Source organism: Cydia splendana, chromosome 17, assembly GCF_910591565.1.
Source record: "Cydia splendana chromosome 17, ilCydSple1.2, whole genome shotgun sequence".
NCBI classification, from domain to species: domain Eukaryota; kingdom Metazoa; phylum Arthropoda; class Insecta; order Lepidoptera; family Tortricidae; genus Cydia; species Cydia splendana.
Window position 1 is genome coordinate 15,362,707 of NC_085976.1, and position 24,414 is coordinate 15,387,120.

A 24,414-nucleotide genomic window follows, 5' to 3' on the forward strand; every position below is an offset into this window, starting at 1 on the left:
TCACACAACCTGTAAGAGTTAGATAACGACAATGTTTATAAACATTGTAGGGTTAGGTTAGGTTAGGGTTAGGGTAGGGTAGACTTAATTACCTAGTAAGATAAGGTTCGTTGACCTAGTGCAGGTATGCGAGCCCGAGCAGGTGCTCGAAAGGCCATAAAACGTCTTTCCGGGTTCTATGCGGCATTCCAGGCCTATTGTTTGTGAAGTCTTTGAGTTTAATGCATTGTTTATTATTATGACTAATGAGTCTGGTTAACTGATTGTAATAGTTTTAAGTGGATAATTAGCGATATAATTAAAATACGAGTCTATAAACGGTAAAGAGATAGTGAAATTTTATGCCCGATTAATCGTATGACGTCATCAACTAATTAGAGGTCGCATAAATCCGCGAATCAAATCAGATTATGTCTCTTTATCGTAATGTAACTCTCTTTCTTAGAATTTAGGATAAAAGTAGAACGGAATAGCTTCGGATTGTACAGTTCACCACCAGCAGCCGAGTAGGAAGAACCAAAAGGGAGAAAACCAAGGAAAACCTGAGGGATCCGAAGCTGTACCGCCTACTCGTTATAGGAGTATTTTTATATTTTGTACGCGTTGAATAAAAGTCAGTTTAAAATTCGTTTTAGTTTATTTTCGTTATACTGCGCTTTGACGAGGGGCGCCAGTAGACCAGTCACATTCTTCAACTGCTATTGGAGGCTATATTGGGTGTTGAGAGTTCAATAACCCTTATCTTGGCATTGTAACACCAGTGATACATGGAACTTTAAAAAAACTAGCAGATTAATTTTACTACCTAACAAAATAATTCTGCCATCAATATGTCGATCTACCCTCCTTTCTTATAGAAAAAAATAATGGACACAAGTGTCATTATAAATTAATTAGTAATAATCAACATGGCGCCACGGAAACCACAGATTTCGGTTCGCACTGCTAGTTTTGCATTTATTTCTTACATTGATATATTTTCCATAATCTACACTTTGATGCATTTACTATCTGTTAGTGCATAAATATTTACAACGCGTTCGAATTTAAAAACATTAAATACACAGAACCATACATGAAACTGTTATGTATTATATTTGATACATTGCCAAAAACTCAGAAATTTACATATCGAAAGTATTGTTTTACATTTAATACATTGCCAAGTTGTCGTCAAAATAGTTTTACATGTTTATTTATTTTTTATATTTGTGGGGTTACAAAACATGTTTCAAGTAGTTAATATTAGTTGTCCTATTATTTAGTTATTGAACTTTGATTTTTTAAAGTACTAGATGTTATTTAACTGTATATTCGTACGCTGTAGCATTATTGCTACGCCGTAGCCCGTAGCACGGAAAAAAAAGTAAATACATTATTTCGGATTTTTTGCGCGCAATCGTAAACATTCATAGATTTCTTGAGCTCGATCGCAGTCCTCAGTGAAACGCTTGTTCTCTGTAAAAACCACAATATTGTCACTTGAGGCACCTACCGCGGTTATTATTAGAGATGCACCGGATATCCGGTTACTATCCGGTATCCGGCCTATCCGGCCCTCTTTTTACTATCCGGCCGGATACCGAATAGTGACCTACTATCCGGATACCGGATAGTAATTTTGCTTGATTTTGGAGTCAACAAATTGTATTTAAGTAACAGTGACGGTCATAATCGTACTCGTTTATTATTTTAAACATTCCGCTATTGCACGCGCACTCATTTTCGAACCTAGAAATGAGTCCACGCGAACTTTTACTACGAAACAGGTCAAAGCCTGCACAATGCGCACCTGAAAAACCGAAATGTAGGTATAATTTCGCCGGCCGAATATTTGGCGGCCGGATACCGGATATCCGGCCGATGATCAGGCCGAATATCCGGTATCCGGTATCCGGCCAAACAACTATCCGTTGCATCTCTAGTTGTTATGTTACTCATGAAAAATAAAAAAAGTTCTGTAAAAGTAGTACCTACATCTATCGCGAATATAAAATACATTTACTCGTACATGTAGGTAAATAAATAAGGGCAGGAAGAAGAAGAAAAGAGAAGGAATAAATAAGTATGTTTTGCATACAAGAGTCCGTCCAAGCTAACTCTGCAACGGCTTGGCGTGACAAAAGTGTGTAGTGCCACAATAAATGTCACAATTTCATAGGAATCTGACGTTTATAGTGACACCTTCACACTGCAGAGTTAGCTTTAGCACAAGAATTGGCGTAAGCACTAGTTTCTTACGTAAGCAACTGCCCTCTGACCTTCCAACACAGAGGGGAAACTGGGTCTTATTGGCATGAGTCCGGTCTCCTCACGATGTTTTCCTTTACTGAAAATCGACTGCTAAATAGCGATCGAGCGATCGAGTTAGATTTGTTTTTTGAGCGAATTCACAAAGGCCTCGTTATATGTATTATGTACAATTGTGTTACTGTAATTTGTAATAATGTACCTATGAACCTATGTTTTTATTTTCTTTTTTGTATCAAATTCCATATTGTCGAATTAGGATAGCCTGTAAGGATGGTTGTGTATGTAATAATAGTTATTTACGAAACGAGTGGCGATAAATAATTAAAACACGACCGAAGGGACACGAGTTGCGAATTAATTCTGTCGATGTACACAAAACGTTTAAACTACAAAAAAATGCTTAAAAACTGTATATCGTATGCGCCCTGAGGAATCGCTTCGTAATGTGTTTAGAGAAAAACGTCTTTTAACTTTGACATGTATTTAAGTAGAAACTATTCCCCGATTCTGGCCCCACCTCTCAGTGGTCACCGATCCTGACCCCAGGGCCGATCCACCGGCCCCGCTGATCCAAAAAAAAAAAAAAAAAATTGCCCCCCATTTGAATTGATTGCGCTACGTCTCAGCAGTGCCCGGCGCCTCCTTCAGGTACTTACGAAATACGCTAATTAAACAATACACCTTGCTCACCACGGTGACAATAGGCTTATCGACCCTTTTCTATTGTTCGATCTCGACTCGGGCGCGTTATTGTGTTACCGAGCATACTACCTGGACCCTTCACCCACCGACGTCTTCATTCATGCCTTCTTTATGTGTGTATTATACTGTAGGTGTTTGTGATAAGTATTAGCGATAGGTATTTGCAATAGGTATTAGCGATAGGTATTTGCAATAGGTATTAGCGATAGGTATTTGCAAAAGGTACTTATTTGCGATGCATTATCTTATTATCTTACAACCTCTTGGAGCTATTTCGATTTATAAGGAATACAGTTCTAACCTAACCTAACCTAATTAGAATTTACACAAGTAATCCGTCGGTAGCCTAAACTAACCTAAACCTTCTTTTACCAAACCTAACTTGACCAAACCTAACTAAAATCAACCTAACTTCTCATTTCAAACTAACCTGCTTTCACCTAGTCTTCGTTCAAGTTATGTTTTAACCTAAATACCTAAACTTACCTATCCAAACTAAAGCATCCTACATATCGTATACATACTTACCTATAGTGTGCATATTGTATTGTGTTATTTTATTTAGTTTTACCTATTTCTAACTCATTATTTTTGTCTGCGATAAATGCAATTCAACCTAATGTAGCCTTTTTTATTCTTAAACTATTCTATCTTCTTAAACTTAGTATGTAAGTATGTCTCATTATCTAATACTATATAGTTTGTTTTCACATACATTTTTATGTTCTTTGTAACACGATAGAAAGTAAACTCGTAGCTACTTGTTTCTTTGTATTATTAAAATAATAACGAGGCGTGTGAGGCATTTCTTGTGCACTTGTTTTCATTGTTATAACAGCTTAATTGCTTTATTGATAGACGTCTATTATATTTTATGCTGACAATGGATTATTATGTGGATATAATTTGGGTTTGAGTACAGGGAGCATCTGTTTAGATGAACTTGTTGAGACATGTTACTTTGTATGATTTAAAAAAAAAATAACGAGACGTGTCAACTGGTTTCAACATGGTTTAGTCTAATACGTCGGCATTTCTTGTGTGTTGGTATTCATTGTTATAACAGCATAATTGCTTTATTGGTAGACATCTATTATATTTTATACTGACAATGGATTTATTGTTTCCTATTATGCTTTTGAATTTGGGTTTTAGTAAAGAGAGCGTCTGTATTAGATCAACCTGTTGAGACATGATTTGAACGATACTGTATCCTGCTCACTATCACAGTATAAAAGCCGAAGAGAAATGGGTTTGAGTAAGTATTACTGTCGTGGCAGTCCTCTGTATCAGAGCTCCTTGTATCTACTGCAGTATATAGAAATATAGTGTTAATTCAACAGTGAAGTGAAGTGTTTAAGTGTTTATAGAAAGACCCAACGATGGATGTAAGTATGTCTTTTATTACCGTAACTTACTTTGTTTTGTTTTCACTTGTGTTCTTTGTGTTTTAATTATCAAGATTGTAGACAGTGTGTAAATTATTGTTTTATATTGTTTCAGTTCACTGAAAATACTTTCAAGAACTATTACTACCCGGATGATAATAAAGACGAATCAAGCGATGAAGAGGGTACGCTTGGTCTCAAAGTTAAACAAGCCATCGCAAAGAAACGTTCAGGAAACAATATCGATAGCTTCTTTGAACGACCTAAAAAGCAGTCTAAAGTTGTGAAACGGTCTTCAAATGTGAGCAAAAGTTCACCAGACGGTGTTGCAAACTTGTCATCCGGACAAGACGACGGGGCCTATGCATCACATTTGATTAAAATCGAGATATATGATATGCATAAAATCAAAAACGTCCCACCCATGGAACACTGGAAGCATGCGGACTTCAGATTGAAATATTTTGCGTTGGAAGACGATTTGGAGCTACAAAATACACGAAATATTATTTATAACATAACAAAGCAATTAGCTTCTTAGGACAGTAGTGTGAAATATTTTATAGATAATAAGAAACAGTGATAGTTATAATTATTAATGATAGTAGTAGCTTAATGATTGTGTTAACGTATTTCTCATTTTTTACCTCTCCTTAAGTACATTTTCCATGTAACAGATTTTTTTTGTGTCGTCTCGTTTTTTAAGTAACAAAGAATGTTAAGATATATTTTGTAAATAATAAAATTTAAAAAAAATGTGTGGTTTAGAAAGGTCTTTGTATTATATGAAAAAATAAAAAATCTTATTTAAGTACACGTATTATTTTATTTCACAAAAAATGTTATAAACATATTCCTTAATACAAGGTCATTACATACAGAATTATCAGAAAACAAACTTAGCATATCTGTCATAGTTTTTCCATGATATTTAAAATACAAATAAACTAGACAATATTCACCACAAACTGATGTAAAATGGTTTTGAAGAGGTTTATTGTTATAAAACCACTGTCTGGTGTTTCTTTTTAAAAATAAGTTATGGTAACCTGAAGGCTTCCGTCCGAAGGAATCAAAATATTCTCCTATACCAGTAACATCAATGTGTATGGCAACCCAGTGGGAGCCTGGTTTCGTGTCAGGGTCCAAATTACTAACAATAAAGACAGGTAGATCGACCCAAATAGGTATTTTGTTAGCAGCAAAAACATTTGATTCAAAAAGTGGGTTTAATTTCTTCATACAAAATTGAATCTCATTAGTATCCACAATTACTTAATTAATAACAATTTATGTCTTGATGATGCTGCAAACAATGACTACAACAAAATAACGTAAACGAAAGAAAACATTGTATTTATATAATTATGTTTTTCAACTATTATAATCTACAGATACATCACGGTTTTTGTTTATTTCAATAATGTTGTCAAATTCTGCATACACAATACAATTAATGGTGCTAGTTAGAGCCGAATCAAAGCGTACTTCTATCCGAACACTTCCATGTCTAACAAGATTCCAGTGTGAAGTTGAACTAGCAGATAAATCAGGGGTTAAATCAAAACATAACAAACAATATCCTCCACCATAATCTGTTCTACTTATCAGTAGCGGCGCGTGAGAATGTTTGCTAGGTAACCCGTAGCAAAAAAAAAAACACCTACCTAACCTAACATTAGGTAATACTTACTTCTTCTGCGCTAGATGTGACCTTGGACGCGAACCGTTGCAGTTAGTGTAGCCCCTAGTAGTATATAATATAACCTTTGCCGTACTTGTCATCACTAATTAATCTCAAAAGATAGCGTGGTAAACGTGTTGACTCATTTAGCAAACAATTTACAACACAACAATCAAAATGGGCTACGTAAAAATACCTATTCTTAAAAAACACGAACTGACCTTAAATACACCTGCACTGCGAACAATACACAACACTTACTTACACACAAAATACTAGCAAAACTAAATTTCACTGGTTAAGTAAGTTTTAAATATCAATTTATGCACAAAAGTAACTAAATCACATATAATTTTCCAATAACAAGTGTTTGTAAAACACCGGGAATGGCGTATGAATGTTGCCATGATATTCTTTTTCATCCACGAATTAAAAAAGTTAGATCTAGAAATAGGACTTTATTTGAAGAAACCTCCGTTAATAAATAACTCAATTTGAAACTACATAAGATTCTTGGGCTCAGTAATAAAAGTTATCTGTATTTTCAAGCTTTCCACAAAATATTATATTAATAGCAGCGAAATACGATAACATTTTGCACATTAACATTCAATTAATGTATTATTTTATTTTATTTATTTTAATGTTTTATATGGCAACATTAAAGAATTGTGGAAAACATTACACACTCCAATTTTAACCTTATTGCCTTGAATTATGGGTTATATTTTCAAATGAAGCAATTTCCACAAAATTGTGGAAAATTACACACTCCAATATAAACCTTATTGACTTGAATTAAGGTTTTTATTTAAAATGAAGCAAGAAAAAAATGTGGAAAACACTACACACTCCAATATAAACCTTATTACCTTACATGTAAGGTTTCTATTCAAATAAATAGCTCGACGCAGGACCGAGTTATTTTTGAGCTCTTATACGCGGACTACCATAGCGGAGTTTATGCGTGTGTGCGTGAATTTTCGTATCTGTGGTGGTGGCTCATCAATGATTAGTGAAGTTTAGACTCGAGAAGCTACACTTCGCGCGCCCGCTATGATTGGTTGAAAAATCTATTACTAATCTTTAGTACTACGTAGTGTATTCGTTATGGATAATAAGATTAATAAGTTTGGTATATGTAGCAAGAAATGTTAGGCAAGCCGGTGGGAATCGGGTTGTATGGAGTCGCCGCCACTGCTACTTATTCCATTACCTTCGTTGTGAAAATGAATACCAGTTCCAGAAAATAAGGTGTGATATGCCGCCGCTATTAAACCAGAACTAAATGACGGTTGTAATGTTTTAGAAGGAATTTCATGACCATCTACAAACAAGCTAAATGAATTCATATTATAATTTTGAAAATTAAATGGATTCAAAGCTAAATTTCCATTAAAACCTGAATTTGATACAAATCCAATAATACAGCGTTTAGGAATTTGTCCGAGAAATATATTATCTAATGTTTTACCCTGGACCCCTGTTGGTATTGTGAGAACCTTAACTTCTGCTCTCGTAATGGGGTACTTCGCAGTCGTTGTTGCCAATACTTTTTGATGGGCTAACAAAACGCTAGGATTGATTTTTGTTCTTCTAACAATGAGACTAGCATCTGTTATTTGTACTTTAAGTTTTTTATCTTGATGACAAATTAAATTAAATGATTCTTTTGATCGGACTAACTTAATACGCAATTCAACACCATTTATCAAGAATTTCTCTTGGTTAAATATATCGCCATGCAAATGTCCAATCATTTCCACTTCCTTACTCTCTTTGATAAATTCTAGTCTTTTCTGAAATCCTTTGTTGTTGGCGTCAACGGTATCTATAAAATCTGGGGTATCCTCATACCATAACCCACAAGTAAGATGGGTTTTTTTGGCTGCCGGTCCATAGTTGAGAAGATTTTCCATATAAGCACGGTAAGCATATGTATTGTTTGGGGGTGATATGAGTTTTTGATTTAAATATACATCAAGTTGGTTGAAAAGGGAATGTAGCCAGTTATTGGTGGGTCCAACTCCGGCATCTGCTTTTAATTTTGTCCCATCTTGATTCAATACTTTAGCAGTAATATGTAACATTGTGTGTGATAGATCAATGTAGTCATCTCCTGATCCAGGTACTTGAAATTCAATGGGGCCATCATCACTTAAAGATGAAATTGGTTTGTAATGAATCCAATGTCCGCTTTCAATACTTGTTTGGGTTGATGGAAGGGCAAATATATCTAATTCAGATTTTGCACATTCACATGAATGACTGTGTAGAAATGACATTATTTAACTTGAAAATATATCGTTATTTTTATTATTATTTCTACTTCCTCTTCGTCGCGATGCTTTTCGAGTAATGAGCGGTTCTCTTCTTTTATTCGACATTTTATACCCAGATCCTGACATGAGAGAATCAATTTTTTCATCAGCCTTTCTTTTTAGGTTAGCGCTCGCTTCCTTTAATTGTGATCGAATGGAACTATCCATAGGACGAGAATTTACCATATCAGATAACAAACCAACCCCTGCCCCTAAGGTTTCTTTTCCAATGGTTTTTAAACCGCTAGATAACAAAGGGAGCACTGATCTAAATAGTCCACCCAAAAAACTGTCTATACCATGTCCTCGTTGATATGGAACTCCCTTATAGACAATACCTATCCCAGAGCCGGCTTGGTGTGAATAATAATGTTCGTAAGGACAAGAGACTGACGATCTGTTGTAAATCATTTTACTCGTTGAAAGTGTAGCTTCACGCAAGAAGATCCAAATTGAAATGGTACTCTGACAGCAGTCGTTGTTCTTATATCTATTTCAATGGTATCGAACTCTCTTCGTAAAACTGGTACATAATGAGCGGGTGAGAAGATGTGAGTTTTATAAGCTCCATAAATGAACTTAGTTGGATCTAAAGGTATTATTCTGGGTAATGAAGTAATAACATCTCCGACTACTTGCGGATGTATTATATCAGTATAAACAAATATTTGAGATGGTAAACCTAAATATAAATTTGCAGGGCTTTTTCCTAATGTATTTTGTTTTAAATTTGTTTTCGGTTTAAAACCCAATTGCAGACTTAGTATCGGAGTTGTAATGATAGATGTTATTTCTTTATTTGTTGTTGCTATTCCAACCAGTTTTGTTAATCCATCATATCGAAATTTTACGTTATTTTTTAACTGTGGGTTTTCATTAAACGCTTGAAGAAAATGATCTATATTATCATATGTAGTGGCTGGTATATGAGTTTTTATATCCACTATTTTTGTAGTTTTATCGGTGGGTGATAACACCTTTTTCTTTAAATAAATGATGTTTTCGTGCTCTTGAACATTATACATGGAACAAGGATATTGAAATTCCACCAACCCAACTACCCATTCTCCATCCAATTTAATGGTCTTTGGTAATTTAGTTAAGAAATGTGCAGTCGTGTTATCCGTGTAGTAATCTGATGAACTATTACTTAACAAAGTTAGATAAAAACTATTTTCACTCATATTTTCTTTAAGTTTGATTCAGGTATCCAAGAATTAAATTTATTAGGATAGCCTTGCCACTTAACTAGTATTTCCTTTCTGCCAGCAACTCGACGCGAGCGTATTATTTTATCAATTTTATACTCGTTGGAGGGGAGGTAAGTTACCTTTTGTAATTCTTTAGAATAAAATGTACCAATGATGGGTTCACCTTCTAAAGCCTTTATTGTATAAACAACTCGTGGCGATCTGTTAATAATCGAATCAATAATAAATATTTCATCACTCCAATTACTTTCATAACCTTTTTGAAACACATGCTTATATTTAGTGATTCTAACATGATCACCTACATTTAGTTTTTTAGTTTCTAATGAAATTTGCCTATCTTTTTTGCGATCATATAAATTACACCAAACAGTCATAATATTATTAGAGCTAACATCAACTGGGCGCATTTTAATGCTAGAATGATAGCTATGGTTGTAAGAATGTAGAAGATCTTGTAATATATTTGTGTAGTTATATGTATTCTTATGAGTGAAGTAACGCCACATTTTCATTTTAAGTGTTCTTTGAAACCTTTCTACTATACTTGCTTTAATGTCGGGGTTATTAGTGGTATAATAATTAATATTTTTGCTCTTAAAGTAATCTCTAACCGCCTTTGAAACAAATTCTGTACCTTTATCAGATTGGATGTGACGGGGAACAGAGTTGGCTTCAGTAAATATGCTTTCAAAACATTGTTTAACAGTTGCTGAATCCTTCTTCTTCATGGCTCTTGCAAAAGCATATTTACTGAACACATCAATAACACAAAGAATATATTTGTACCCATCATTATATTGACTATAAGTACTCATATCACTTAAATCAGCTTGCCAAAGTTCATTAAAGTTCGAGAGAATGTATTTATTTCTAGTAAATCGTCTATGAATAGGTTTATGCAGCGTGTGCGTGTCTTGAGATTGTAACCATTTTTTCACTTCCTCTTTGTTCATTTGACCTTTCATTTCCTTTGATAAATTATTTAAACTGCTATAGCCAGCTGGATTAGAGACGTCATAATAGATTCTGTTAATATCTAATAAGGAGTCCACCTTTCCCACTCTATTTTCTTTCCGGATCGCTTTTGCTCCCGTGTAGCAAGAGGCGTAGAAGTGTTATTATCTTTATCTGTTGAGGCTCTCGTCTTCATAGATGTGGAGGGGGTAAAGGGTTCAATCAAAGGAGTACCATTAATAAATGCTAAATTTGTAGGATTACCTATGCATGACCTCATCATCATCATCAGCCTACTCTCGTCCACTGCTGGACATAGGCCTCTCCTATTGCACGCCATTGAGCACGATTTGCGGCAACTCTGATCCAGCTCTTGCCAGCCGCCTTGCGAAGGTCATCGCTCCATCTAGTCTGAGGGCGTCCTACGCTACGTTTGCCGATGCGCGGTCTCCACTCCAGAACTCGCCTACCCCAACGATTATCGGTTCTACGGCTAATATGACCGGCCCACTGCCACTTCAGCTTGCTAATCCGGTGGGCTATGTCGACGACTTTAGTTCTCTGACGGATGACTTCGTTTCGAATACGATCCCTCAGAGAGACTCCGAGCATAGCCCTTTCCATAGCTCGCTGAGCGACTTTGAATTTATGGACCAGTCCTACCGTGAGTGTCCACGTTAGGACTGGTCCATAAATTCAAAGTCGCATGCATATGCATGACCTAGGAACTTCGATATCTTTTAAAAGTAAAGCAAACACTTCCCATCCAATTGGCTTAGGACGTTTAAGACATCTAACGGTGTCGCTTACCAAATCAGTAATATTACTATTTTGAATGGTTTGGTTATTTATAACAACTTCACCAGTCTGTTTCCACCAAATTTTCGGTTTACTTGAAACAATGTAATCTAACAACGTTCGAGCTTTTTTTTCATAAGATTTAGGTAATATGTTTATAATTTTTGACGGACTAATTGGCATTAGTTCTTGATTTATTTCGCCAGGTCGTGTATTAAACGATGACGGTGTGGCTGCTTCAGTTACATTATCTGTAACTGACTCATTATTTTCAATCTCCTCCTTTTTGTTCACTTTTGTTTTTATAATATCATTACTTTCGTTGATGACTTGATCTACCCCCTCCATCACGATGGGTATTCTAAACGGTTTTCGATCTGTTTCAATAAAATGTAGAAATCTTTGTAATGCTTGAGAATATAACGTCCACTTTTCGCGATCATTCATTTTACTTTTAAGGATTTTTTGCATCTCTCCATCTAGCCGAGATGAGGAATTTTCGGGTGGACTCTCATTCCGTTTCAGCCTTTCAATAAAATCTGATTCAACTAATAACATTTTTTTGTGTTTTCCATTTTGTTTATGATAAAGAGTTCACTAAAGCACTTAAAACTGCACCTAAAAGAATAGGTAAAAATGCACCTTTCACCCACCACCCTTTTGAACTATAACAGTTTTTCTTATTTTATGTTTCCCTTTCGAAACTAATTTTCTTAAAATATCTTTATATTTTTTTAGTTTCGTCTTTTCTTTTTTTTCTAATGGAATTTTTCCATTTAGGACGTTATAAATGCACTCACAAATAATGTTGATCTCTTCATCGTCACAAGATTTAAGTAACGCAGTACGATATTTGGGTTTAAGCAACTGCAATGCTTCAAGTAAATGTTTATATGTGTTTACTCTTGCATGCATCATGTAGAACTGACTAAAATATGGTGATTTTTATCATATTTAAACCCCTTTTTAGGTACATACACTGTGCAATGCCCATCAAACGGAAATATTTTTGTTTTAAAACGGCATATGTCATTTGTATTTTGTTTCAGGTCAATCATGAGGTAACCATGAGCCTCCTTTGTAGCATCTTTGTAGGCTTCGTCCACAAACTTTGAGTTTTCTGGGTAAACTTGTCGTGACAGGTAGCGTATTTGAGTTTTATCCCTGGGATTTTTAAAAAATACAATGTAGCTTGTATTCAATGAAATATCACGTTGACCTCTACCTTGATGAAATACGTTTTGTGTAATATAAAAAACACTTAAGTTTCTATGATGACTACCTTTCGTAAAAATGTCAACGAATCAGATGGACGAATATCTGATTCTCTCATCAAATCATCTATAATAAGAAGTTTAGGTTTCTTCCCATCAAAAATTGATAAATCTGGTATTCCTTGACTATAATTTACATTTTCCAGATTGTAGAGAGGTTGCATTTCATCATAACACCAAATAATTTCATCAAATTCAACATTACATATCTCTTTGGAGTTATTCAAAAAGTTTGTAACAAATTGCGTTTTACCACACCCACTAGGACCTGCGACAATGGTGGTGAAAGGATGATAAAAGTGAATCATTATTAAATATCGTAATATATGTGTATGTGTGTATGTGTGTGGGTGAGTGTTGATATGTTAACGGATAGACTTTAAATGGTAATATTCAGAAAGATGATTACTATTTAAACAACTCAGATATAGTAGACAAAAAAAAAACAAAATGATTACGTAAAAATTTTTTTATTATTTATGATCACACTTTTAACATTATTTTTTTTGTTTCATATTTACAAAAATACCTTAAAAGATACAATAAAATAAAATTCATACATTTTTTACATGTTTACAAGTAATACCTTAAAAATATACAATGTACAAACAAGAATTTGGAACTCGAATGTTCTGTGTGATTATATTACAACTTTGAAACTTTTTCATTATTGCGGTATTTTATAATGACCCCACGCTAGAGTGTCAGAAGAGTTTTCTAATAAGTACCGTTTTGTATCTTCATGCGATAATGATATTTTATTTATTTTTTGAGTGAATATTATATGTTTTATAGACTTAAATCTTAGCATTTGAGCGCGTTGCAAATTTTTATTAAATAAACACGTTTTGTAATTGTCAAGAGTAAATTTTTTTGTAACACATTTATTGACTCCTTTGGCTTTTGATAAAACACCGTATTTTTCAGTTTTCTCATCATTCTCGTCATATTTTTCAACATCTAAGGTATACATTTTAGATCTCAGACCTACGAATTCTTTTAAAATTCTACCATTATTTTCATCTTTGAAAAACCCTAATCGCTTTTTATTTATTAACGGCAAATCATATTTATTGTTAGAAGGATAGTCAGATGTATCAAAATATAAATTAAGATCTGATTTTATATCTGCGTAATAATTCTCCGTGAAAATTTGATATACTAAGCTATCAGTATCTGTATAAAGAAGCTTAAGATTGTCTGGATATTTGGTTTTCATGTAGCTGTAGTGAAAGTCATACATCAAAGTTTTCGATATATCTAATACGCAAAATCCCAGATAAATCGGTTTATTATAAAATATTTTAGTTTTATTCAATTGAACGGCCACTAAATTCTCAGAGAATAAGGATAAACTATGGAACTCAGGTTTCGCTATCAAAGATTGAACCCCCTGCGTTTTTCCTCGATTTTCCCAGTGATTTAATAATTTGACATTTACGCGTTTTGCAACATTTTCCATGGTCTTACCGAACACTGAATTATTCATTAGTTTAAAGAAATCTTTTTCAAAATCGGATGATGACTGTGATCGCATGTGGGTGTTCAAATCTATGTAACTTTTTAACCACATAGACTGCTGAAATTTAAGAATGCGATGGATTTTACTCAATTTCAAACCATTCTTCAAACACTGTTTTAGATTTCTATAATGAATGACATAATTCGTTTTTTTATTTAAATTAGGAATTAATTTTTTTTCTTTGGAATTACCCAAACAAACGTTTTCAGGACAAAATGGCAAATCTGAATGAGAGTTATGCAACTCGTTAGGGTATTCGAGATCAACTTCTAAAATTAAACCATGATCAGCGTCATCAGATATATTAAAGTCAGTATCTGTATTTACCCATTCAAATTTACCGGTAGGAAGACATTGAGACATAGCCCACCCGTAAAGGTTATTTGCATCAAAGTACATAAGAAATGACGATGGGATATTTTGATTATAATCTTCCAATAAAATATTATTAGCCTTCGCGTATCTATTACTACATTGTGATATGCCACCTCGAATATTTTTTGATATAAAAGCTATTTTATCGATATCAGTTAGGAGTTCTAGTTTTATTTTTGTAGTTCTTAACATTGCATCCCAACTTAATCCCGGAGCAGTATAATAATGAGCGGGGTCTAATCCATACGTCTTAAGACAAAGGTTTCTAAAATTTTCAAATATATCAGTTAGTAATAGAACATCAGTTTTTAAATATAAATCAGAATAATCACCCATATTTTTGCATTGAAAATGAGACCAAACATCTTTTGCGTGATCATAATCCTCTTCTGAGATGTGACTATCAGACAAGGAACTAAAGAAATCATCTTTAGAGGGAAGAGCTGTTAAGTTTAAAGAATCGTATGATGACATGTGTTCTTAGGGATAGACACCCTTTCGTAATAAGCATTTAAAATCCTCCTCGCATGAAAAATTCAATTTTAATTCATGAAATTGTTCAGGCAACAAGTTTTTTGCCAATTTGTCAAGACTACTGGACATAAATTTAAGTGAATCGACAAATCTCAATTTAATTGTGCGATTATTTATTTGTAAGCTCTTAGAAAATGAAATGTATTTCTCTTTGTTCCCTGGAATCAGTTCAATGTCGCCTTCCGCCAAACCAAGCCCATGCACTATAAAATGACTATCATAGTTACACAAATTATGGAAAAATACAGGTACAAAATTAGGTGCCCTGTATTTTTCAGAACAAAATTTATGTGCCACTCCTTCATAAAGACCAGTATGGTAATTATAGGAAATGACTGAATCCTCGTTTAAATTTTTATCACAAATATAACATGTACTACTCTGAGCAATATGCACATTATTTGCATTAGATAAAGGCAATGGAGTTTTTACAAAAGTATTTCTCCTACAAATGGCCTTTAAGTCTTGTTCCATATACTTCATAAATTCCTGGGTGCAATTTTTGCCTTTATATGTTCTGTACACTGACAATTTATCATTATAAGAACATTTAATGTAGTATCCAAAACTATATACCTCATGTTTTTGTACATTTGTTGTTGAGGATGTAGTAGGATTAATTGTACCTGTTTGAATCGGGTTTAGAAAGGCCTCGAAATCAGCATAAATAACAAAAGGTACCCTTAATTTACGTTCATAATTATCGAAAGTAAGTATATTGGAGGAAACGTTTTCATTGAACCAGTTTTTCTTTTTATCCTGTTCTGAAGGTAAATGTGTACAAACATGGAAACAATCGTTTCTTTGATGATTCATTAAATTGTCGGGAGTTGTAAAGTTCGACAAACAACCATCACACATATGTGCAGCATGCTATGTATTTGATAATTGTTTAGATACTAACCTAGATAAATTTTTGATATAGCAATAATGCCCCTTTATTGGGTTTGGAGTGGAATTCTACCAGGATTGAATAGAGTAAAACATTATTTGTGCAGACAGAAAAAACGATATATATATTCAGTTGTTCAAGTAAACTGACAAAATAGAAAACCACAGACAAAACAAAATAGTCGCCAGCTCGTGGCGTAAGGTTTACAACCTGATAGGTTTATATGTTCTAACACCCTTACTGTCTTTGGATATGTACAATAAGTTCAAGTGGGTAGCTTTTTTCCACTTTGTTAAGTGTAATGGGCCTACTACGTCATGTTTTTTACTTTTCGAATTGTATTCAAGACCAAAAACGTTTATACTTATATCATTCATTTTTTCAAATTTCTGAATATCTCCAACCTTAAGTGGGAAAGTTAAATTTCTAAAATTTAATTTATTTTTATGCGCTATATATGATTTCGCAGTGTTTGAACGATGACTTGTAGGTGGATACAAGCCTGACAATACAGCCCATCTAAAACATTCATGATCATTATTTTTTACATTAATAACAGCTTTTCTGTTCTGAATATCACGTGGTAATTCGATATAGGAAGAACCACGCAATGGATTAAATTTGTTTACATTGACATCTAGATAGTTAAATTTTACTAAACTCCATCCACAGTCTTTTCTCTCAAAGTTAAATAATTTTGTTAATATATCTTTAACAACTGACTCGAAAATCTCATCTTTGTCGCTGCTAACATCAACTACATTGTTACATAATTGGAAATCAAATGTATTATTTACTTGTTTGCTCTCTTGAGTAAAATCCGCATTCAAAATAAAGTTTACTTTTAAAGCATGGTGATCAGTGAGGGAACGATCCAATAATGCAAAGATTTTATCTTTATTTCCTAGTAAAATGGATTCGGGAGTAAATGGTTGGTGAACATTTTCATTTAATAGTATTCTGTAAGTGGCCACCCTATTCTTAAAAGCATTTTCAATTAACTGAACATTAACCCATTCAATGTCAGCCCTTAAAACATTATTTTTGTGAAGATTACTATTTAAATGATTTTTAAAATATCTTTTAGAGACAAACTTATTACACACAGAACATTCAATTTCATGATTATTATTTGTACTGATAATGACATCGGGAACTGGTTCGGATGATGTTGATGCTACAGGTTCAGCTGCTGCTGGACGGTTTTTCTTCATCAAGAATTCTTCGGTCTCCAAAACTGCAGCTGCCCTTTTTACTCCCCGTCCTATTTGAGAAGATCTATAACAATACATAATAAACATAAATATCTTAATGTCAGATAAAATAAACTTAATTACTGAAATGGTTGATTGTATATACTAACGTAAGTCTTTTCGACACTGCTGACAATAGGCCCGCATCATCAAAACTCCATCAATCACATCTGATGACTGAGTATTCCCCTTGGAATTTTTGATATGCCCATCACATGGTGTATAATACGGTATAATATCAGAATCTTCCAGTAACGAGTGAGGTAATTTGTTTGATATGTACCACATTCTTATATTTCTATGAAAATATGCTAAAATAAATTCTTTACTTAATTCCTCAATCTTATCACGAGGCAAAGTGAGACCAATATGATAGTAAGTAAACACCATTATGGAAAAGGATATCACAGTACAAGCACGGCACCAAAACACTGAATGATATGAACTCGAGATACCCCGCTTACTATATAACCAGCACTCTCCCACCCCACGTTTATCCTAACAATAAGTTCAGGTCACAACAAGTTAGGAACCCATCCTTTGTTAAACAGGTACTGGTTAAGAGTAATAAATATGTATGAACAGGAATATTTTTACTTACGCCTCTCGATGTAGTTGGCTCACAAGACGGGCAGCCTCGCATAGATCTTCATTTTCTTCTATTTCTTCACAGAGTCTGATAAGTTCAAGATCGTAGACATCACAGCTCAAAGAGTCCATTATGAAATGAGAAATCATACAGTGCTTTCTTTCATTTAAATAGTTGACTACAGGTATAAGATTTCTAAGAGTGGGGACTGTAATCTTTACAAATGAGAAGTATTAAATTAAAACTTGTTGTAATGTGATACAATAAAAATATTGTTGCTGTTACATGGAAAATGTACTTAAGGAGAGGTAAAAAATGAGAAATACGTTAACACAATCATTAAGCTACTACTATCATTAATAATTATAACTATCACTGTTTCTTATTATCTATAAAATATTTCACACAACTGTCCTTAGAAGCTAATTGCTTTGTTATGTTATAAATAATATTTCGTGTATTTTGTAGCTCCAAATCGTCTTCCAACGCAAAATATTTCAATCTGAAGCCCGCATGCTTCCAGTGTTCCATGGGTGGGACGTTTTTGATTTTATGCATATCATATATCTCGATTTTAATCAAATGTGATGCATAGGCCCCGTCGTCTTGTCCGGATGACAAGTTTCCAACACCGTCTGGTGAACTTTTGCTCACATTTGAAGACCGTTTCACAACTTTAGACTGCTTTTTAGGTCGTTCAAAGAAGCTATCGATATTGTTTCCTGAACGTTTCTTTGCGATGGCTTGTTTAACTTTGAGACCAAGCGTACCCTCTTCATCGCTTGATTCGTCTTTATTATCATCCGGGTAGTAATAGTTCTTGAAAGTATTTTCAGTGAACTGAAACAATATAAAACAATAATTTAAACACTGTCTACAATCTTGATAATTAAAACACAAAGAACACAAGTGAAAACAAAACAAAGTAAGTTACGGTAATAAAAGACATACTTACATCCATCGTTGGGTCTTTCTATAAACACTTAAACACTTCACTTCACAGTTGAATTAACACTATATTTCTATATACTGCAGTAGATACAAGGAGCTCTGATACAGAGGACTGCCACGACAGTAATACTTACTCAAACCCATTTCTCTTCGGCTTTTATACTGTGATAGTGAGCAGGATACAGTATCGTTCAAATCATGTCTCAACAGGTTCATCTAATACAGACGCTCTCTTTACTAAAACCCAAATTCAAAAGCATAATAGGAAACAATAAATCCATTGTCAGTATAAAATATAATAGATGTCTACCAATAAAGCAATTATGCTGTTATAACAATGAATACCAACACACAAGAAATGCCGACGTATTAGACTAAATCATGTTGAAACCAGTTGACACGTCTCGTTTTTTTTTTTTTAAATCATACAAAGTAACATGTCTCAACAAGTTCATCTAAACAGATGCTCCCTGTACTCAAACCCAAATTATATCCACATAATAATCCATTGTCAGCATAAAATATAATAGACGTCTATCAATAAAGCAATTAAGCTGTTATAACAATGAAAACAAGTGCACAAGAAATGCCTCACACGCCTCGTTATTATTTTAATAATACAAAGAAACAAGTAGCTACGAGTTTACTTTCTATCGTGTTACAAAGAACATAAAAATGTATGTGAAAACAAACTATATAGTATTAGATAATGAGACATACTTACATACTAAGTTTAAGAAGATAGAATAGTTTAAGAATAAAAAAGGCTACATTAGGTTGAATTGCATTTATCGCAGACAAAAATAATGAGTTAGAAATAGGTAAAACTAAATAAAATAACACAATACAATATGCACAATATAGGTAAGTATGTATACGATATGTAGGATGCTTTAGTTTGGATAGGTAAGTTTAGGTATTTAGGTTAAAACATAACTTGAACGAAGACTAGGTGAAAGCAGGTTAGTTTGAAATGAGAAGTTAGGTTGATTTTAGTTAGGTTTGGTCAAGTTAGGTTTGGTAAAAGAAGGTTTAGGTTAGTTTAGGCTACCGACGGATTACTTGTGTAAATTCTAATTAGGTTAGGTTAGGTTAGAACTGTATTCCTTATAAATCGAAATAGCTCCAAGAGGTTGTAAGATAATAAGATAATGCATCGCAAATAAGTACCTTTTGCAAATACCTATCGCTAATACCTATTGCAAATACCTATCGCTAATACCTATTGCAAATACCTATCGCTAATACTTATCACAAACACCTACAGTATAATACACACATAAAGAAGGCATGAATGAAGACGTCGGTGGGTGAAGGGTCCAGGTAGTATGCTCGGTAACACAATAACGCGCCCGAGTCGAGATCGAACAATAGAAAAGGGTCGATAAGCCTATTGTCACCGTGGTGAGCAAGGTGTATTGTTTAATTAGCGTATTTCGTAAGTACCTGAAGGAGGCGCCGGGCACTGCTGAGACGTAGCGCAATCAATTCAAATGGCGGGCAATTGTTTTTTTTTTTTTAGGATCAGCGGGGCCGGTTATAAGCTTAGTTTTAAGATACATATGTAGGTTGCGTACCATAATTGTACGCCCTAGCAAGCAACTGTTGATACTTATTACTTTGTAAATTACCACCTTTGTATGTACACAGTTATACAATAAACATTTATTTATTCTATTCTATTCTATTACCTATTCGCACGTGTATCGTACAACGTTTTACAGTACATATGGCCCTGTAAACTTTTGACATACGCACGAAAAGTGCTATTTTACGCACTAGTGCGGGAAATTAGGACCATATGTACTATAAATAAATAAATAAATATAGCGCAGCATATCAGCATTGCCATACAACGTGCCAATGCTGCCAGCCTTCTGGGCACGCTGTTAGTTACACTTACTGCTAGTTATACTTACATAAATTATTTTTAAGCTTAGTTTTTAATGTTAGTTTGGAATTTTTATTTTAAGGCTTTTCATTGTTTGTTGTATACTACTTGTCTTCTGGTAATAAATGTCAATTACCAGTTAATAAAAAATATAAAATGATAATATATCGTATCGTACATGGGGATTTCTCAGGAGGGCCATTTTTACGTGTCCGGGGCAATAAATGATTGAATTTACTGTTCAATAAATCTGAATTAATTTAGGCATGATCTTCAGCCTATATTCTGCCTGGGACACTATCAAATTATTTATTTATTGTTTATATAATACAAGAAAAAAAATTCAAATGCCAAAAATGATGTTCGGTGGGAGTGTCCCGCACCCAGATTTTATAAAACAAAAAATTATTACTCAAGATGGGGCATTAGATCGGAGTTATTATGGGTATTCACGCATAGGGTATTAGTTAACTTATCATAATCTTTATATCACAATAATGTGTTTGCTCAACTCATTGAATAAAACCAAATTTACGATGTGTCCCGGGCTAGTGCCTGATTTCGGTGTAACATGTCGGTACTCCTTCAAAGTTGTAAACCAGGAACTCAGTGTCTCAAACATAGTATGCTTTAGTTGTGCCTTAACCGTTGAATAGAGTAGAGGTACAGTCACAGTATAATAAAGTGATTTTTTTAAAGGTTTCACCGTCCTTCGGTGGGTTTGGTTCTATGTTTTTTTGAGATCGGTGGTGAAATTTACTCCGAAAGTTTTAGTGCATTTATCGTTATGCAAGTGATTAAGAAATCCTCGAAAGTACGTAAATCCATCATTATTACATCTCCTCTGTATCACTCATGTTATTTCTGTAATTGCTAAAAAGCGATTAATTTTGACATCGCTGGTGTTGATTTCCTTGGATTCGGTGGTTTTTACGACCACCGATATCAAAAAAGTGATCACTGAATTCAAATCCTGCTTTGTAAACTAGTTTGTTGTACTAATTTATCACACCTAAAAAGTGCAAGATACGTTGTATAAACGTAAAATTACGTTTGTAAGTAAATTAAGTCATAATAGGTACAAAAAATCACTAGTTTACTATGAGTAATTTTTTAAACCAGACGTGTGTTGAAACTTGTAGACCCAATGTTTCTTTCTCTGTCTTGATATTCTCTTCAAACCAAAGCAGTAAATTATGTTAATTGTCCTCTGTATCACCTGAGGCCCTACACCTCGATACCTTTAAACGTGTCAGCCATGTTAAATTAATGCAGTCAATTAGATCCCACTTCTTTTACAATAACTTGTGTATGTAAGTACTATGCAAGGTGCACCCAAGGGACAGGATGTTCAGAACAAGGGATTCAAAATAAAGTGGCCTTCTAATGTCGAGATCGCTTCAAAAGCACTGAGCGTACCTTACTGATCGATATTTCTAAAGGATAGCCATAGACACACATTTAACATAGCAAATGTTTTGACAATCCTCACTGTCTTATGTCTTTATGTCTAAATATAGGAGTTACAAATTAGCTCAAGTGCTAATTTGTGACTCCTATCTCCAGCACCCTCAAATTATTAACAGGTAATTAGATCTTCAAGCATTAGTCGACCACTTCAAATAGTTTTAAATTGATGGAGTTCACGCTTTAAAACTCTGTTATTCAAAAATACTTGTTATTCGTATTGCATCACATTGCTTTATAAGTGCATTAAATATTTTTTGAGCATTGAACACCACTCAAAACTTTCTTGTTTATCGGGTGTAGGTAACATAAGTTTTTTTTTTATGCGTGTGTGGTCGGATTGTCAAACATCTTCTCCTTTATGGCACTAATGTGTGGTCGACATGTCTGAAACTCGTTCCAGGACCGTACATAGCCCATCACCCTATTATATGAGGACAGTCAATAATAATGTGGGATATCTTCTAGAGATGTTGTTTCACAAGCCGTAATTAGGTTATTTTAAAATCTTGGGTCTATATTAAATTTATGTAAGCTTTCGAGATCATTAGCCTTGTTACATCGCTTATAATCAAATAAGAATGAAAAATATGATTAAAATGTAATATGATTGAGATATAAAATTGAAATGTGATTTTTGTGTATGCATTATTGAATTCAGTGACGCCAATTGATTTCAGTGCCTGCACATGATTTCGGTGTTTTTTAAATCTCAAATATCTTAAAAACTATAAGGTTCTAATGGAGGCCTCCACTACCAATATTTTTTATATTAAGGCTAGATTTTAGGAAACAAAATTCGCATATCAAATAAGTAAAAAAAAAAATTTGGCACCGAAGTCAGGCACCGAAGGTCATCTCTGAGAAACGCCCACATAGGTACATTTTTAAAAACTCATTGGTACAAGCCACAGTGTGAATCCGCGATTGAAAGTCGTACGCTCGTATTGGTAGGCTATATATATGTTTCAGAGGTTGGCCGGTAGATAATGCCTCATGACAGTCATGACATTAAGTTCGCCTTTTGTATGTGAAGGTTTTCTGTTGTGCAATAAAGTTTAAATAAATAGATGTATTTACTTCTGATGCATTTTTTTGCGATATCGTTTGCTTCAGTTTCGGTGATCAGTCCACGCGTTTTGAAGGCCCAATACCTGACCCATCTCATCATTTCGTGCTGGGCGTAGTGTCCGTTCTCATTTAACTGCAGAGTACAATAAGCTATAAGAAGCTAGAAGCGATATTCCAATTTACAACTGTACTGTACCTAACTAGTGCGAGTGAGACATATTACATATATCCTTTATAATAGGCTCCGAGCCCAAACGGGGATTTTTTGGAGTTAGGTAGTGGAGAGCTTCGAGCAACACGGAAGGGAGACGGCATTTGTACTATTTCCCCTCTGCCGAAGCGTGGGTACAACTGTGCCTTGGAACTGTGTGTCGGAAGCCGGTGTTGCTCGAAAAGCTCGAGAGTGTCAGATTAAGATACTCATATCTTCATGATATCTTGCACCCGTGGGGATCTACCTTAACCACTTTTAGCCGTCTAATATTGTTGGTATGGTCGGTGGGCAGTAAAAAATTGTTGATTTGGTTACTTTTGTCCGCGATGATGCTACAACTGTGCTGGCGCTTAATTTACGCAATTGTCTGCACGCATTTTCTTAATCTGACGGATACAAGTTCAAACCACCATTTGACCGTCAACATTGTGACCGTTTGATTAAAAAAACGCGTACAAATAATTCTCAGATTAAGTAATACTTAGCACAATTATATCATTAAGAGGTGGTCATTTTTCCATACAAACGTTCTCAATATTTTCCTCTTTGGATTTTGGGCTTAAATTAATATTTTTAATATGAGTTCTATATTACCAGTACCTTTGTGTGTGCGGTTTGTTTTTTTTGTACCTATTCTTGTTTTTACAAGAATTAGGTTACTTCAAACAGCGCTAAAAGTAGCCAAATAAATGCGCTTAATATATTGATTATACAAAATCGGAAACAATAAACGCAAAAATCAAAACGCTAAGAGACAGATAATTTCTTTCTCGTTCCGTTCCCAACATTTCCTTACGATTGGTTAAGTTTGGAGGAGGAAAATGTCGGGAACAAACCTCGATTTTTGAGATTTTTACGTAAAATTTTTTGACGAAGCTGCAGTTGTCCTTATCGCACATTTGTGAGGCTTAACCTGCGTCTTGACAGCAACATTGATTTAAATTACTTAAATCTGAGAAGGCGCTCAACTAATTATTTCCTCTTAACTTGGATCAAAATGACCAAATCCACAATTTATTTAAAGATGTATTTTAACTGCCTATCATCCCCCCATCGACCAACATAGA

The 24,414-nt window shown here is 34.2% G+C and overlaps 1 protein-coding gene across 2 annotated transcripts in view; it reads right to left on the bottom strand.

The window, feature by feature from the left end:
* Window positions 1–631: 631 nt before the first annotated feature.
* LOC134798926 (uncharacterized) overlaps window positions 632–24,414 on the bottom strand; it is an 80,921-nt gene continuing 57,138 nt past the window's right edge. For both annotated transcript variants that reach the window (XM_063771357.1, XM_063771356.1), the window contains 2 exons: window positions 23,143–23,266; window positions 632–1,458 (listed from right to left, as the gene is read on the bottom strand). In XM_063771357.1, the coding sequence (XP_063627427.1) occupies window positions 1,376–1,458; window positions 23,143–23,266 (207 nt within the window). In that variant the 3' untranslated portion in view covers window positions 632–1,375. The remainder of the gene's footprint in view (window positions 1,459–23,142; window positions 23,267–24,414) is intronic.